This window comes from Nycticebus coucang, chromosome 13, assembly GCF_027406575.1.
Source record: "Nycticebus coucang isolate mNycCou1 chromosome 13, mNycCou1.pri, whole genome shotgun sequence".
NCBI classification, from domain to species: domain Eukaryota; kingdom Metazoa; phylum Chordata; class Mammalia; order Primates; family Lorisidae; genus Nycticebus; species Nycticebus coucang.
In genome coordinates this window covers 74,341,607-74,358,403 of record NC_069792.1, presented here as the reverse complement: position 1 = coordinate 74,358,403, position 16,797 = coordinate 74,341,607, and the positions used below count along the sequence as shown (strand labels likewise).

General features: G+C 33.4%; 1 protein-coding gene across 3 annotated transcripts in view; it reads left to right on the top strand.

Moving 5' to 3' along the window:
- CSMD3 (CUB and Sushi multiple domains 3) overlaps window positions 1-6,436 on the top strand; it is a 1,164,849-nt gene extending 1,158,413 nt beyond the window's left edge. For all 3 annotated transcript variants that reach the window (XM_053559351.1, XM_053559349.1, XM_053559348.1), the window contains 2 exons: window positions 420-555; window positions 4,492-6,436. In XM_053559351.1, coding sequence (XP_053415326.1) covers window positions 420-555; window positions 4,492-4,651 — 296 coding nt within the window. In that variant the 3' untranslated portion in view covers window positions 4,652-6,436. The remainder of the gene's footprint in view (window positions 1-419; window positions 556-4,491) is intronic.
- The last annotated feature ends 10,361 nt before the right edge of the window (window positions 6,437-16,797 follow it).

The following is a 16,797-nucleotide window of genomic DNA, read 5'->3' as shown; positions in this document are numbered from 1 at the left end:
AGTAACCCTGCCTCCTCCTTCATGAGTTGCTCTTCTGATTCTTTAATAGGGTACATCCTCCAGAGTTACTCCGGCCCTTTCTCAGTCACAATGACCTTTAATTCGTGCTTTATTTATATATACCTATTAATATCTCTGGACATTTTCTCACTATTGTTTAAATTCTCACTTCACAGATTCTGCTTATTTTTCAGTCTGTATCCTTTCCTAGAAAAATATCTTATACATGCGAGGCATTGTGCAAAAAATGTGTGAAAGTGAGTTGAAGGAGTTTCATGAAATAGCTTCGTGCTCCATGTGTACATTTCCAAGTAGCTATATTGAGAGTAGAAAAAATTAATTGGGTCATAAAAACAGAAATCAATTGTGATAAAATAGAGTTGATTTGGGATTTGTAATTCTGTGATTTTATTTTGTAGGACTGAATATGTCAGAAGGTTCAAATTCTTCAAATCAGCCTCATGGGACAAATAGTAGTTCTGTGGCCATTGCTATTCTTGTGCCTTTTTTTGCACTTATATTTGCAGGATTTGGATTTTATCTTTATAAACAAAGGTAAGTTTATTTGTTTTTAACTACAGAATGTTTTCCAACTCTTTATGTCATCTCTACAGTTTTAATTTAAATCTTAAATTCCATCTGCAGGGGTTAAGTATTGATATCTCTGTGTTAATTATTGCAACGGTTGTTGAAAAACTTACTTCTCCTCCCCAACCTGGCAACACCAGATACATATTAACAAAATTGCTCTGTTAATTTGTACAAACATTCAATTTAACTGTTTCTCTTTTTCCTTTCCATTTCCTCATATAGAATTCATTGTACAAGTTAGTTTTACATTTTCCATAATGAGACTTTGGGGATTAAAAACCTAGGTAAAGGTTTAAATTAGGGAAGTGATATCTGTCACCAGAGTTATTTAGAAAACTAGTAAAAATCTGGTGTCCAAACCTCTTACTTCGCATGACTATACTGACTGATTTTACCCAGGCAGACAGACGTTAACTTGCTCTAATCTTCTCATTCATTTTCTGATGCTTTTGATGATAATGCAACTCATATGCTGTATTTGTGTGTATTATTAATCAGTCCTGTTCACCCCAGCCATCATAACATCCTGATGAGAGCTTTACTATGCAGTTCTCCACTATTTGAGGCAATCCCTTATCAAGAAAAAAGTACGTAGGTACCAGATAATTAAACGATTATTATCTAAATACATTTTCCTCAAAGCTGATGTTATTTTGTATCAGCCTGAAATATTTAAGAATAATTTATTTAATACTATATAAATTTATAGTAAGTATGAATTAGCAGTTGGGTAGGTCTGACCAATGTCAGTTTTTATTAATAAATAAAGAATAATCATCACTAAATGTATTCTAAAACAAGCTATGACAACTTTTTATTGTGGTAAAATGCATATGACATAAAACTTGCCATCTAAATCATATTAAAGTGTGTAATTCAGTGGCATTTGTGACATTCACAATAGCTTGCAAACATCACTGCTGTATAATTCTAGAACAGTTTCTTCAACCTAAAAACCCCAAAGGAGGCTCTATACTCATAAGCAGTCCATCCTCATTCCCTTCACCCAGACTCAGACTACTACAAACACGCCTCTTTTCGTTTGCTTATTCTGGATATTTCATAAAAATGGAATCATACACCATGTGGCATTTTGTGCCTGGCTTCTTAAACTTAGAAGAAACTTTTCAAGTTTCACCTGCTTTATGGTGCGCATCCGTGCCTCCTTCCCCCCTACAGCTGCATAGCACTCCATGATGCAAAGGTTTTGTTTGACAGTACCCACTCATCCAGTCGGTAGACATTTGGGTTATTTCTACCTTCTGACTATTGTGAATAGTGTTAGTGTACACATCTGTGTACAGGTTTTTGTTTGAACACTTTTTCAATTCTTTGGGGTATATATTCAGAAATGGAATTACCAAGTAATGTGGTCATTCTGTATTTAATTGACTGAGTAACCACCAAGCTCTTCTGCACGGCAGCTACACCACTTCACATTCCCCCCAGTAATTTGTGAGGGTTCTGTTTTCTCCACATACTCACCAACAACACTCGTTATTCTCTGGCTTTTGACTATTTTTAATTTTTTAAATTTTTTATGTATTTTCGCCACCCTAGTGTCTGTGCATTGTATCTTTTTCTTTGAGACAGTCTTACTATTTCGCCCTGGGTAGAGTGCTGTGGTGTCACAGCTCACAGAAACCTCAAATTCTTGGGCTTAAGCCATTCTCTTGCCTCAGCCTCCCAAGTAGCTGGGACTACAGGCACCCGCCACAACGCCTGGCTATTTTTTGGTTGCAGTTGTCGTTGTTTGGCAATCCCAGGCTGGATTCGAACCCGTCAGCCCCGGTGTATGTGGCTGGCTCCCTAGCTGCTGAGCTACAGGTGCCAAGCCCCTGTGTGTTGTATCTTATGGAGATTTTGATTTTCAATTATAATTACAAGTGATGATGAGAATCTTTATGTGCTTTTTGGCCATTTGTGTACATTCTTTATCAAAATGCCTGGTCAAGTACTTTGCCCATTTTTAAATTGGATTGTTTGTCCTATTGTTGTTGAGTTGTAAGAATCCTTTATATACTCCAGACACAAGAGCCTCATCAGATATATGTTTTACAAATATTTTCTCCTTTTATGTGGGTTTCATTTTCACCCTCTTGGGAGTATCTTTTCTATATTCATAAATTCCCTCTTGAGAGCATCTTTTCTATATTCTACAATATAATAATTCTATAATACCATCTTGAGAGTATCTTTTCTATATTCATAAATTTTTTTTCTTTTCTTGTGCTTTTATTGTTTATCTAAGAAAACACTGAAAACTTCAAGATCATGAAGATTTACCAATATACTTTTTTCTAAGAGTTGTATATATTTAGCTCTTATATTTAGCACTTTGATTTATTTGGAGTTAATTTTTGTTCATGGTTTGAACTTTTTCCTTTTTAAAACTTGATAATTTTCCTTAAAGTTGTTGTAGAATGAGGAAATGGCACATATTTACGTCTTCATGATCGCTACCTAATTAGAAGGAAACAATGTTGCTTGCGGCTTTTATTGTAAATCTAATTTGGAAAAAAATACATCCAGTGAAGTTATAGTAGCAAAAGACATAACTCAGGAGAGCCAGTTTTGAGTTGCCTTCCAATAAATCTAACATAGATTTTTTTTTTTTTACATTTACTATCGGAAAAGTCATTTGACAATTTTTTAAATATACAAAAATTTTAAAAATGCATTAGGATAGTAAAGTAACAATGTAATGGCAAATGAAAAGTACAATGAAATTAATAGTTAAAATTTATGCTATTTTGTATAAACAAAGAGTTGAGAGACAAATTTATCTCAGTGTACGTGCTTTTTAGAGTTTAGGCCCCAGAAACAAATAAGGACGAGTGGCTCTTTGCCCCATTACAAATGTCAGCAAATTGTACAATGAAATGTGGAAAAGAGAAACGAGATTAGCATTAGTCAAGGGAGGGAGAAATAAAGAAATGAAGCAAGAATTCAAGAGCAACCTACATCAGCCAGCCTAGACTCTGTGTGTTTTATTAAGTAAAAACAAATGTTTATTTATCAGTAACTCCTTGGGACTATTTTCCTGACTTGAGTATCAATATTGTCATTTCTTTCTTAGAGGGTTTGAATTTGTCTTCTCGAATGGATATCATTTTAAAAATCAAATAGAGTATGTGTGTTCTGTTGATACTCAAGTACTTTCACAGATTAGGCCTTAGCGTTAAATGTCTAGTACACATGATTCACGGAATCCCCTTCTCCTTACTACAGAACTGACTCCTTATTCTTTAGATCTAAGGTTAAGTTTTACTTCCTAAGAGATGCTTTTCCTTATTACTTTTCCCAAAGTGCCTCCCGTTACTTTTTCTATCAATCATTTTCCTTTCCATCATAGCACTTCTCATTACTTACAATTTTTGTTTTATTTATGTTTAATTTGTTTATTATTTTCTATCACTATAATATAAGCTCCATGAGAGTAAAGACTTTACATGCTTTTTCAAAGAAATAGATAGACAACGCCTAGAATCATGTCTGGCACATAATAGATGCTCACTAAATATTTGATGAATGCATCAATGCTTAGCAATGGATTGAAATTCATCCTTCTCCTCCTCATCATAATTTATTAATATTATACATAAGTCATAATTTATTTTATTAGAAAAATTATAATAAACCCATCATGTCATCTATTTATATTATTCATATCAGGGCTGTATATAAGTATGTAGTATATGTAAACACTGAAATTTACTCGATTTAAAGGTAATATGTAAATTTTTCAAGTTTTATTTGTTGAGTATATGATTTTTCTATTAATATTTTTAAGTGACATTATCTGTTAACAATGATAATTCAAGTATATTACATCTACACCCTAGTCTACTGTTTCTAGAAGAAGGTTAACACATCATTAATCAATGTTCTTATCAACAGGACTGCACCCAAAACGCAGTATACAGGATGTTCGGTTCATGAAAATAACAATGGCCAAGCGGCTTTTGAAAATCCCATGTATGACACCAATGCGAAGTCAGTGGAAGGAAAGGCAGTAAGATTTGATCCCAACTTGAACACGGTTTGCACAATGGTATAACCAGGCAGCGCCACCTTCTTTGGAAGTTTGGAAATGGACACACAAAACAGTGCACATTTAGTTCACTGCTAACCCAATTAAAGCACACTTTTCAGGACATGCTGGGTCACCTTTTCCTGAGGAATGATAGAGAAGAGTGTTTTTTTCATAAACTGGACCGTAATTCTTCATGTTTACCATGGAGAGTTTTACAGAAATTCGGCTGCACTCTGGGAGTGCTTACTCACAGTTTATTTGCTTTTTTTAAAAAGGAGATTATTCTAAAACATAAACTTATTTGCATATATTGGAGGAGCATCCACTATCAGTATTTCTGTGCTTTATAAACTATATTAGAGGAACTGGGTTTAAAAAAAAAAAAAAGATATAGGGTAGAAAATAAGAGCTATACTTACAAGAGTCAATAGATCACTGACTTCTCCTTAACTGTCCTGAGCTACATTACGCCCATAAGTCTGTACTTCACACCACTTTTTCAGCTTTTCATTCTTGTTAATTGAGGCATTGTTTTCCTTATTTAAGATTGAATCATGATTTTAAATGTTTATGAGCTAATTTATGCCCCAGAAGAGATAAGGTTGCCCACTCTGATTTGACTCTGTTTGTTTGGTGTTCTTCCCTAGCCTATCACCATTCTTTTTTCAGACTGGTTGTCATAGTTTTTGAAAATGGCAAGGTCATTGTGCTACCCTCTTAATTTCCTCATTACAAAGCAACGATTATTATTCAGTGATGTGACCCAATGGGTAATGTTTAACTCCTCACTAAAATATGTTTTGTCAACCAGAAACCATTTGGCAAAAAAAGTTATAGATGATTATTTTGCAGTTATTTGAGACACCAAACTTACCATCCTTTACTTTTCATTATTTTTGAAAGACCAAATAGAACTCGTTAATCATTTATTATATTCAGTTTATGATATAGCTAAATTTCCTTCCAGTTGAGCCTTCAAATTTAACATTATTTTGACACTTTTAAACAACGAATTAGAAATATACTTTGGTACAGTTTCTAAATGTAATAACTGAAAAAAATTATTTAAAATCACCAATATGAATTTCTTTCCAAAAATAAATTTTAAAATCAAATTATCATATATTTCAAAATTTCTATATCCTTATTCTTAAAAAGCAGGTTTTATATACAACCTGTTTGTCATTGTCAAATGAAGGTATGTATTTGTAAGTTTTGGGTGGCTCATTTACAGCTATATCACACAATAATGCCAGCATTTTTATTTAATAGGTCATTGTCCTCCATTTATGGCCTGCTTACTTCATTGAATAAAATTATGTACCCACGTGAACTCTTAGTTGTTGTCCCTTTCAAATATGGATAACTCTGTGAACGGTCTGGACTTTATGTCTCATCAGACAGAGTGCCTAAGAGAAACCATTACACCTGGGAGCACTGCTTGGATCTATCTCTACATTTAGTGAATTTCTTGTAAACCACTTTGAGATACATTGTTTTGGAAATTCGTTCAATTTTCTCAACATTGTACTCTACTGACAGGATGCAGTTTTCAATTTTCTGCCATCAGTTATTTATTCTTGTTTATCCCAATGACTGCAATAACAACAATTCATTCATTAATGTTAAGGTTAATACATTTAAAATCTTGTTTAAACAATGTTTCTTCTGCAACTGGCTACTCCTCTTATATTAATGCATACACTTTTGTAAAGAAGTATATTTTTATGAAAAAAACTTTGTAAAAGTATGATGTAAATTTTCAGTGCAATGTAAACAAAATAAAAATGAATAATTGCTTTTGTAAAACGTGTATTCTTTTCAGAATCATATACAACTATTCTGGTTAGTAAAAAGAATGAACAGCCCTCACTTACTTGGTGTTTTTTTAAAAGTCCCCAAACTATATATTACATGCGTAGTATTTAACTCACAACATAATAATGAAATATGGGTGCTTTTCTCTTTACATCCTATATCCTATATCAAGTATAAAATCCTTGCAAAGAAAATTAGATTCTCAGTAAATATAGTAGTTTCATAAGAGCCTCATCTGAGAAATTTCCTTAAATGTTAACAAACGATCTAAATTCATTTGGATGGTTTATAATGTTTCTGTAGTATGTTTTCATGGAAGTACATTTATCATGTTTTATAAATAAGAACTCAGTAACTTTTTAATAGCTACATGAAACTAATGCTCAAAAACAAACCTATTTTTACCAGGAGGTAAGATTTTCACGTATAAATGGAACATGTAAGCATTTGTTTCCAGGAAAGTTCTTAAGTTTTCTATAAGGCTTGAATCACAAGCAAGTACTTAAGTTGAGTTTTATTGGAGGTCACTGTTCCACAAAACACAGTATCTTTTTATTTAAGAAACTAAAGCTCCAGCCTTTCCAGTCAGTCTCTGCTTATTAGATTGTAGTTTTAGAAATAAATACTTCTTGATCTACCTGTAGTCGCTTTGTTAACATCTTTAATCTCTTGCTCATTTCACATTATCTATATTTTTGCTGGTTGCACTTGCTCTTTATTTTTCTTCTGTGTTTTTTATTTTCCCGTTGGTTCTTCTACTCTTTGATTTGCTTTCTCTCTTCTGATATTTCTGTTAAATATTCTTTCCTTCTTTAATATGCTGTTCTTAGCCATTTTTTTCTTTTACTATTTTTCTTTCTTTTTTATCTTGTTCTCTCTCAAAAATTAGCAACAATTTTAGTGAAGCTTAAAGAGCCTTGTTGTGCTTCATATATTTTAAGAACATTAAAGACAGGAAGGAGGTGGGTTCCACCCAAAGGGTCCTGATACAGGAGCTCCATGAGTGATTGTGGAAATTGACCAGCAGGCAAGATTGATGCTATCTGTCCTTTTCACTTACAACTGAGAAAAATAAAAACAACTTAACATTGACTAAAAGAACCAGTAAAATAACTGGATAATACTCTTTCAAAGAAAATGAGAATGCATTGCCTGTTAAAGAATTAATCTGTGAATATCTATAAATTTAAAATATGTATAGTTGAAGTGAAGTAAAAGAAAATCTATAAAATTGTACAAGCACATGAGACTAAGAAATAATTTATAATGGGCAGTTTGAATTTTGGCTGAAAGAAATATTGATTTGCTTCCTGTTTATAGGATAACTTTCGAGGTCAGAGAATATTGATCTGAGAACATACAAATCTTGTGAAATCTAAGAAATATCTTTCTAAAGTAATTTAAGAGAAGATTTAAAAGTTACTGGGGGATAGAAATGGCCACTGCACAGTGGATTTTATTCTTCAGTATACAGAGCAATGGAACTAAAGAACATCTGCCAGATAGTTTTTGAGCTTTTAGTAAGTCCCCATGTATACCATGTGTAATAATTTTAATAGTCTTCAAAAAGTATATATTCCTACACTCAAATTCAGAGCTATCCATTGTATTGTAGAAGGCAAAACAAGAAATCTGTTTAAACTCTTGTCAAATCCTAACCTTGCTTGTAACTGTTTGCATATCTACAAAAATAGGGATGAGCCTGTGTGCTTTAGCAGAACCAATAAGATACGTGTACATGTAGATGTTTAAAAAAATGCAGAGAATCACATACATGATATAAATTAGAGGGAACCCAAAGGCCTTTCTTCTCAGCACATGTCTGCTTTGCTCCGTTGAGTTGGGATTTTATATCTCCAGCTGGAGTTTATTAGGATGAGATATATTATCTGGAGAACATCAAATGACATTATTGTAATCCCCAATGGCAAATTAACACTTAGCTATTGAAGAGAAAGTCAGTAGAGCAAGCCAGACCTTTCAAAGCGTATGCCCTCCTTTTCAGAATGAAAATGAAACAAAAATGTATAAAATGAAACAAAAATGGATATTAATTGTAATAAAATAGTTATAAAAATATATCTCCATTAATGTGTGATGCTAATATATGTGTGTATAGATACATGTTTCCATCTATACAAATTTCTTTTCTGAAATTCTAAGTAGGCAGGAGGGCTCAAAACTGATAATTTTGATGAATGGTGATCATAAACAATATTTTGAGATCTTTATAACATTTAACATGCTGTGAAAACACGCCTGATTTTTATTAATGAGAAAATCAGAGGCTATTTTTGCTTAACTTTATGATTAAAAAGAATATTATAATTTAATTAGAAGATCGATAAGAAAAAAGATATAATTTTTTTTCTCATTTCAAATTTACAAACTCTTTGAATTCATTCTGTCTCTTACCAGATTTTTAACCCTACCTTATAAGGTTGGAAGTTGCAAGCACAGTGTGATCAGGGAGGAAGGAAGACAGCCTGGTACAGGCAATTAAAATGGGTGTTTAATTTGGAACTTGGTTACCAAATATCAGCATAAAGTCAATCAACTCTAAAAACAAAATAACTAATGGGAAGGAGTGGGCATAAATAGTAAAATGTCATTAATTGATTAATGTATTAACATAAATATTTTCAACATTGAACATATGTACACTATTCTGCTATGAGGTATAATGGATAGTGGGAAAATGAAAATATGAGAAGGACATAGCTCTTATCCTGAAATAACTTGAAATCTTTTCAAGCTAATAAAACCATTCTTAAAGTATAACTAAGACGCCACACGATAAGTCTATGTGATATCTACTTGTGCCTCTGTATGCTTTCTTACTTTGCCTGCTTTCTATTAGTTAAAATTAGTATTTATGAATCATAAGAGAGAAATTTGACAAATTTTAGTCTATTGAATGAAATACTACATTTGCCCTCTTATTTTAGTCTAATAATTAAAGTGCATAGAAATGATTTGTGTATGTAGCATCAATATATATTTTCAGAATATTCAGAATTTGATGGAATTAATTACTATGAAAACTGCATGTTAGGTCAATTTAACGTCATGGAAAACTTGCACAATTCTTGATAAAATGATAACAGGCTATTCACAATTTTAATGGGAAACACACGTTTTACTTTTTCTATTTGTTTTATATGTATAGGTTTCTTTAAGAATCTTTATTAGTTGATATTTTATCTGGAAAATGTTATTCGCTCTTGAACTTAAGAAGAAAAGCACCCACAATTTCAGTAGAAAGGAATTGGGTAAGACAATGGGACAGAGGTCAAATTTACCCTTAGTGGTATACTACCCAGTTAACAGGGGAATTCAATATTCCTTTTGTCGTAGTAATTCTACCTTAATATGTTATCCAAAGGAAAAAATCAGAGATGTGTATTTGACGGCTTTTCTAATCATGCATTGTTTATATGGTGAAAGATATGTTCAAAGTTTAACAGTATGAAGGAGACTTCAATGTTTAAAACAAAACCCACAATCTCTCTCTCCTTGTTTGTTTCTCTCTCCCTTTTCTATCTCCCAAATACACATGTATACAAACACAAATAAAGCAAAAAACCAAAAAAATGTAAGCAGTAGTTAGGTAATACCAGAAGTGTTATTTTTGTTTTTCCAGACCCCGTATATGTTAATTTCACTAAAAAAAAAAATAGTTTTAAATAAAAAATAATGTGAAATGTTAAAATTAAATTTTACTGTGCTGATAACTTTGCTTGGAAACTCAGAAGTGATCATCGAGGGGCCTGAATTTAGAAGACACTCCCATCAATCGTGTCTACACAGATAATGACAGTTGCATTAAAAGAAATCAAAATTATTTGAAAATGTCCTAAGACTTTTAAACTGAAAAAAAAAAACCCTCTAAGATTCAAAGAACTAATATCAATACCCAATAAACTGTCTAAATAATTTAAAGAATTGAGGAAAAGGATTAATTTATTAAATAACAGATATTTTATCAAATATCTATATATTTCACTTCCCTTTCATTTGTGTTGCATCAGAATTGCCCAGAATAAGAATTTTGATCAGGTTTCTTTTTCTTTGAAAATGAAACAGTTGTAAAAATGTTACTTATACTAAATAAAATCTTACTCATGATTTTTATATTTATTCTACATAGCTTAGAAAAAGAAATATTTCTTCAAATAATAATAATGACAGATAAACTTCTTAAGACTGGAACAGAAGTCAGCTTTTTTATGTTATTCATTTTAGCCTATAGAGTTAATGAATCTCATTTTCCTCAAGGCAATTACACTCTCCAATTTAATTTTATTTCACATTATATTTTCTATTACTAAGATGTGTTTCAAGTACTTTTACTTTAAATCATTTGCAAGCCATAAGTGACACTTAAAAATATTTCTTAGTATTATAAAAATGTAGAAATCATAGTATCGTCCCAGTAACTTAAGAGTGTGTGTGTGTGTGTATGTGTGTGTGTTTTAATTTAAAGCTCTTTTTGGCATTCATTTTTCCCTCCACTCCTACTCATGATATTATGTATTTAATGGAAAATTCTAGCAGCACTTATTTTGGAAAAGAGTGTCTGAAATTTTCATGTATAAAGGATTTTATACACTATTTAATAACAGGCTGTAGCAATACCTTATTGTTTAAATTGTGATGTAATTTCCAACTCTCAAACCATGACTGACACTGGGAACGTAACAGAAATGTACACAAGTATTTAGAGAGTAAAAGTCGAACTCACACGTATCAGTATAAAGCATGACAAGTGAATGTTAACTTTAAAAGCCTTTAAGAATCAACGAAGTAAAATTGTTTGCAAGATAAATTCAATACGTAAAGAAATGGCAAAATTTTATAATAATACTTGTTTTGAAAATTTGAATTTGTTCCGATGTGATTGAGATATCAGGAAACAATTTGAATGTATATAATTTTGTGTTTGTTTAAACACAATTCTCCCAACGACAGACAACTAGGAACACAGATAATTGCATCCCACTGAACCTAGTTGGATAGGAATTCACAAAAATACACAGTGCAACCATCCTACCAATTATTTCAGCTCACCACGTGTGTCATGGGATACACCCATTGACAGCTAGTCTGACAACTCTATCAGGTTCAGATCCTTCCCCCTCCCCCTTCCTCTACCACACAATATCTCACAAACTGCAATCATTTTTTGTTTTTTGTTTTTTTTTTTGCAGTTTTTGGCCAGGGCTGGGTTTGAACCCTCCACCTTTGGCATAGGAGGCCAGCGCCCTACTCCTTTGAGCCACAGGCGCCGCCCAAGCGGCAACCATTTTTATACATACTTCCAAAATCATTTCAGATCTTTCTTAAAGCGAAGTGCCATATTTACTGTAGTATGAAAATAACCATTTAATGTACAGAACTGTGCTATTATTTTTTACTAGATGTCTTTTTTCCACGTGCCACTAACCAGCTTTTTCAGAGCTATGCCTGTAACTTGGTTTTGTTCCTCAAACCTTGGAGTTTCTCATTGCATGACCTTGCCTGGCTAGCAAAGAGAGTTTTGGTAACACATATGTCACGTTAGGGCAGAACTGATTATAATTAGTTAAGTTTCCCATCTTAACACATGCACATATTTCAAGCATTAGAAAGAATACAAAGATATCACACGAAGTCTTGCTCTTATTTCTCTCCCCATATTCATAATTCCCCTGAACCTCAGCCCTATTGATACCAGAATTTCGCTCTTCAGTAGGTCCTGGGTCTCGGGGATTCGAAGAATGAACCCACGGACCACAAATCAGTGGTAAGATAGGACTTTTATTAGAAGTTAGAAAGGAATACAGAAAAGCACCAGAGCTTCTGGAAGGGGAAAGAACTGAAGAACGCCCTGTGGAGTCTCCAAGTGGGTCTTTTATCTAGGGGTCTTAGGTCTAGAGGATTACAAGTGGTTAGCAGTTGGTAGATGGAAAAACATCTTTTCAAAGTTAGTGCATTAACAAATGAATGAATGTAGTTCCTCCTCTGCTAGGGCTAGGTTGTCAGGGCCTTTACAGTCTTTGTCCCTGAGAAAGGATTAGGGTGTGTGCTCTTACCCAAGGTGGAACCACCCAAAAAGCCATCACAGGCTGCTTTGTTCATGATGTTATCAGAGCCCTGAGAGTGTATCCCGAAAAGGCAGTCTGCTTGTGCCTGGAAATGGGAGTCTGACCTCGGAGCTCACCTGGGCCTGGAGAATGGGGGGCTCCCTGTCTAGCCCTGAGTGGTGGAATCCTGTATCACTATTGATTTGTTTATCTTTGCAGAGATAGTTTTGTGCACACAGAAGAAAATATTTCCTCTCCTATTTTTGCCAGTATCCACATACTACTCTATCTATTGCATACTTTTCTTTGCCCCATTTTTTTTTTCATTGACTATATCTTGGAGAGCTTAACACAGAAAGCTTTCTAGTTCTATTGTATGTGTATAGACACCAAAATTTATTTAAATATTTTCCTAACAATGGACATTTACATTGGCATTTCGATTTCAAATTATTACGAACAATACTTCAATAAATATTCACTTTTGTTATTTTGTGCATGTGCCATTATAACCATAGGTTATATTCCTATAACTGAAATTTCTGGGCCCAAGGGTGTGATGTGTTTGAAATTTTGCAAGATCTGCAGGATTTCCCTACAAAATAGGTTTGTGACATTTTAAACTCCTACCAGTAATGAATGGCACTATTTATTTCCCCCCAGCTTTTAATGTTACCATTTTCCAATGCACTTTTCAATACACAATATTAGATAAATATTTCTTCCCTTACTTTTCAAGAGGTTACATTCAGTCTACTGTTCATAATATACCCCAGCATTTCCCACATCATGTTCCACAAGATACCAGTATTGATCCAAATGCTCAAAAGATGTTGTTTGAAAAGAGAAATCACATAGCTAAAAATAACTTTTAAATGCTTGACTAGAACAGGCTTCCTCCAGAAATTCTTAACATTTAACATATTAATGTGAATCTTGAATATTGGAAAATGAGAATAAAAGTGAGATATTCCCTAAAATATTTGACCATGAAGTGGCTATTATTTCTTAATCTATAATTTATTTAAAAAGAAAGGAAAGAAAGAAATTTATGTAATATGTTCACATGGTGTGAAGATAGATACTAACATTTAAAAATTGGGGGTTGTAATTTGTCTAGATGTTAGCTTAGCTTTTCTCGAAGTTAACAAAATAGTCCAACCAAGTTATTTATCTTGGTTGGTATATCTTGTTTATACCTGAAACTATAGACAGAGGACAATACATAGTAACTCAATAATATTTCTTCATAAATATACATATTTTGCTGATACAGTATATGAGCTTTAATCACAGCAAAACAATTCTGTCACCCTAATTATTACAGTTTACAAAATTGAATGGGTGAGAACAAAAGCAAAACGCACCAAAGTATCAGTGAACAACTAGTCAATTTCTCAGAGAACAGTCATAAATTAATATTTTTGCATCAAGAGCATATTATTGAAAAGGAATCATATGTAAGAGAAACTTCACAGATGGATAATCTCCTTTTACATTCCTTTAACACATTTTATTAATATTTCTTCAGCACTCAGACTTAGTAGCTTTCATTTTTCCAAGCAAACCCAGTTTGTTTATCCCCTGTGCTTTAGAGGAGGTCTGACCCTCCCCTAAATTGTGCGAACACGTCCAAGCTCACATCTTATTCATCTTTGTATCTCACTCTAGTGAGGGAGGCTGGAACTGAAGTGGGAAATAAAGGTTAACATTTATTTATATCCATTATTTATCTGAGAAGACATGAGGTACATATTGTATCTAGCGTTGTACATAAAATTAAAATATAATACACATAATACTTTTATAGAAACTCTGTAAAAGAGGTATTTACATTCTTGTATATAATCACTAGCTTAAAATAAATAGTAAATAAACATTCTTTGAATAATGAAGACCCTATATTCTTTTCTTCACTCAAAGATTGACTCTATAAAATCATTTTGCTCTGCTTTCTGTTAAGGTTACATAATGTTCAAGGAGGATGTGTAGCAATCATTCTTGAAAGTATGTTCTGGGAAAAACCATATTGAGACAGTATATGTTGGAGCCAGGGCCTTCCTTCTGACCAAGGGAAGCAACTTGGGGCCCATGAGCCAAACTAATTATGGAGGAGCAAATGACCCCAACTACTGGAAGTCTGTCCATACCCATATAAGGAGGGGCCACACTGTCTTATGAGTAATGTTTTTCCCCCACTGAAGCAAGATGCTGACAGTTAGGGTGGGGAACTCACTAGGGGATCACAGCACAGGTGGAGAAAGATTTCTCACACAAAGGTGAGAATAGTCTTTTAAAAAAGAATGTTTATTTTGCTTTCCAAAGGTTGGAAGGACATAACACATAAAACAGAAAAGAGACGTGTTGGAATGAGGGTAGCAGAGCTGGGGCAGGGGGAGGGTTATTAGCAGGGCAAACTGAAAGAGAAAAGTGATTACTCCCAGATAATGGCAAAAGTGGCTGTATTTGCTCCCCACTCACCTTTTTGTATCTTTTCTACGAAGCCAGCTTATCATAGTTCTTGAAATGTGGTCTGAGGAGAGCTGGAGTAGAGAGCTCACCCCCTGCTTTCTTCTTGGGGCTTTTCAAGGCTGTGAAACAGCTATTAGAAATAAGCGAGTGCATGATGCCGCATGATCATATCAATGTATACAGTTATGATTTAATATATATAAAAAAAAAGAAATAACACGTTAAGCTGAAAGACAATGAGTTGCATTTCAACTCTTTCCCAAGTGTTGGATCAAACCAAACTAAAGGACGGTTGTGTTGTGAGTTTTCTCTTCAAGGTGGCAATTATGTGTTGTGAGTGTACAAGGGTCATTACAAAAGTTTCGAGATACACAAATATCAAGAAGTATAAATCTGTACAGACAGGAACAAATGAAGCTTTCCCAGCAAAACTGATAAGGCAAGCAATTTGAAAGTTGCACAGGTAAATCAGAAAGGATGCTGCCAACTGTATTTCTTAGAAGTGAAATAATGGACTACAACACAGTCTACCTTAAAACTTTTGTAGTCACCTATGTATTTCCCCCTACTTTCTGTCTGATAGTTTAATCCTTTCACTGGCGTTAGCTAACAAGGAACCAGACTTATCCAGATCTTACTGCCAGGAATTTTTTCCCTTCTAAAACCAAGAAGGATAAAAAGATTATTTTGGGGTTACAATTTAAATGAAAAAGGTAAGTTGTAGGTGTGAGAGTCAGTAGAACATAGGAATAATTGGAGACAGGCTGGAACCATCTCAAGCCAAAAATACCCCCATACTGACTGTTACTTCATTTTTCCCTTATGATAATATCATTTTAATGACAAAAATCACGCCCAGGGGTGGAGATTTAATATGCTCACGAGACATGAGGAAGCATAATAAAACCACTCATGTAATAAAAGCACAAGAAAATCTCTACCTCTACATGCCTACATATGTCACCTTCCACCCTGAACCCTCTTTAAAACTTTCCCTGAACTCCCCACAGGGGGTCAACCCCAGGACTTCTTTTGGTGGGCAGGGGGTGATGCCTACATATGTTCCAACAATAGCTCAGTTAAGTCTCACCTATGACTCCTGTTGACCTCTCATTGATTTCTATTACATATGAATCCAAGGGCCTATGGGTTCATGTGTAATAGAACAATAAGGTTGAAATTACATTCATAATATTGTTTATGTAAATAGCTCATGAATTCAAATGTTCAAAATAATTTCTTACTCAAATTTCCTTAACCAAGAATAATTCTTGTTTTGACATGAGAAAATTACAGATTTATAGCCATAATTTGAAATGCTAAGTAAAATTATCTATTATTCAGCAGGCATAAGATATCAACCATATATACAGAGAGGTTTTTTTCATATCTCATAACAATGAAACGACAAGTGTCTCTAAGATGAATACCTCAGCAGAGTTTTCTAGGCAACTTTTCCTCAGCAATTTCTGCCTCAATTCTAGAATTGTGTCAGTAACTAATCAATGTCAACTCTTTAGAGAATTAAAAATTAATAGTTTATTTTGTTCCTCTGTAATAAAATGCACTTTAATATTGATTATTTTTTCTCATCTAACACAACTATTTAGCATTTACTTGATTTTAAATGTCTCAGTGTCACTATCAATATCCTTCAGCCACAAGCCACCAGGAACACACAACTATTTGAATAAATTGGGTTTCTTATGACAGTGAGAGGGAACACATGACATGGAGAAATTTGAGGCATCTCGGGGAAAGAGTTAGAATGGACTGCAAGATTTAGACTTGTCTTAGATGATTTTGGAGAGTGTT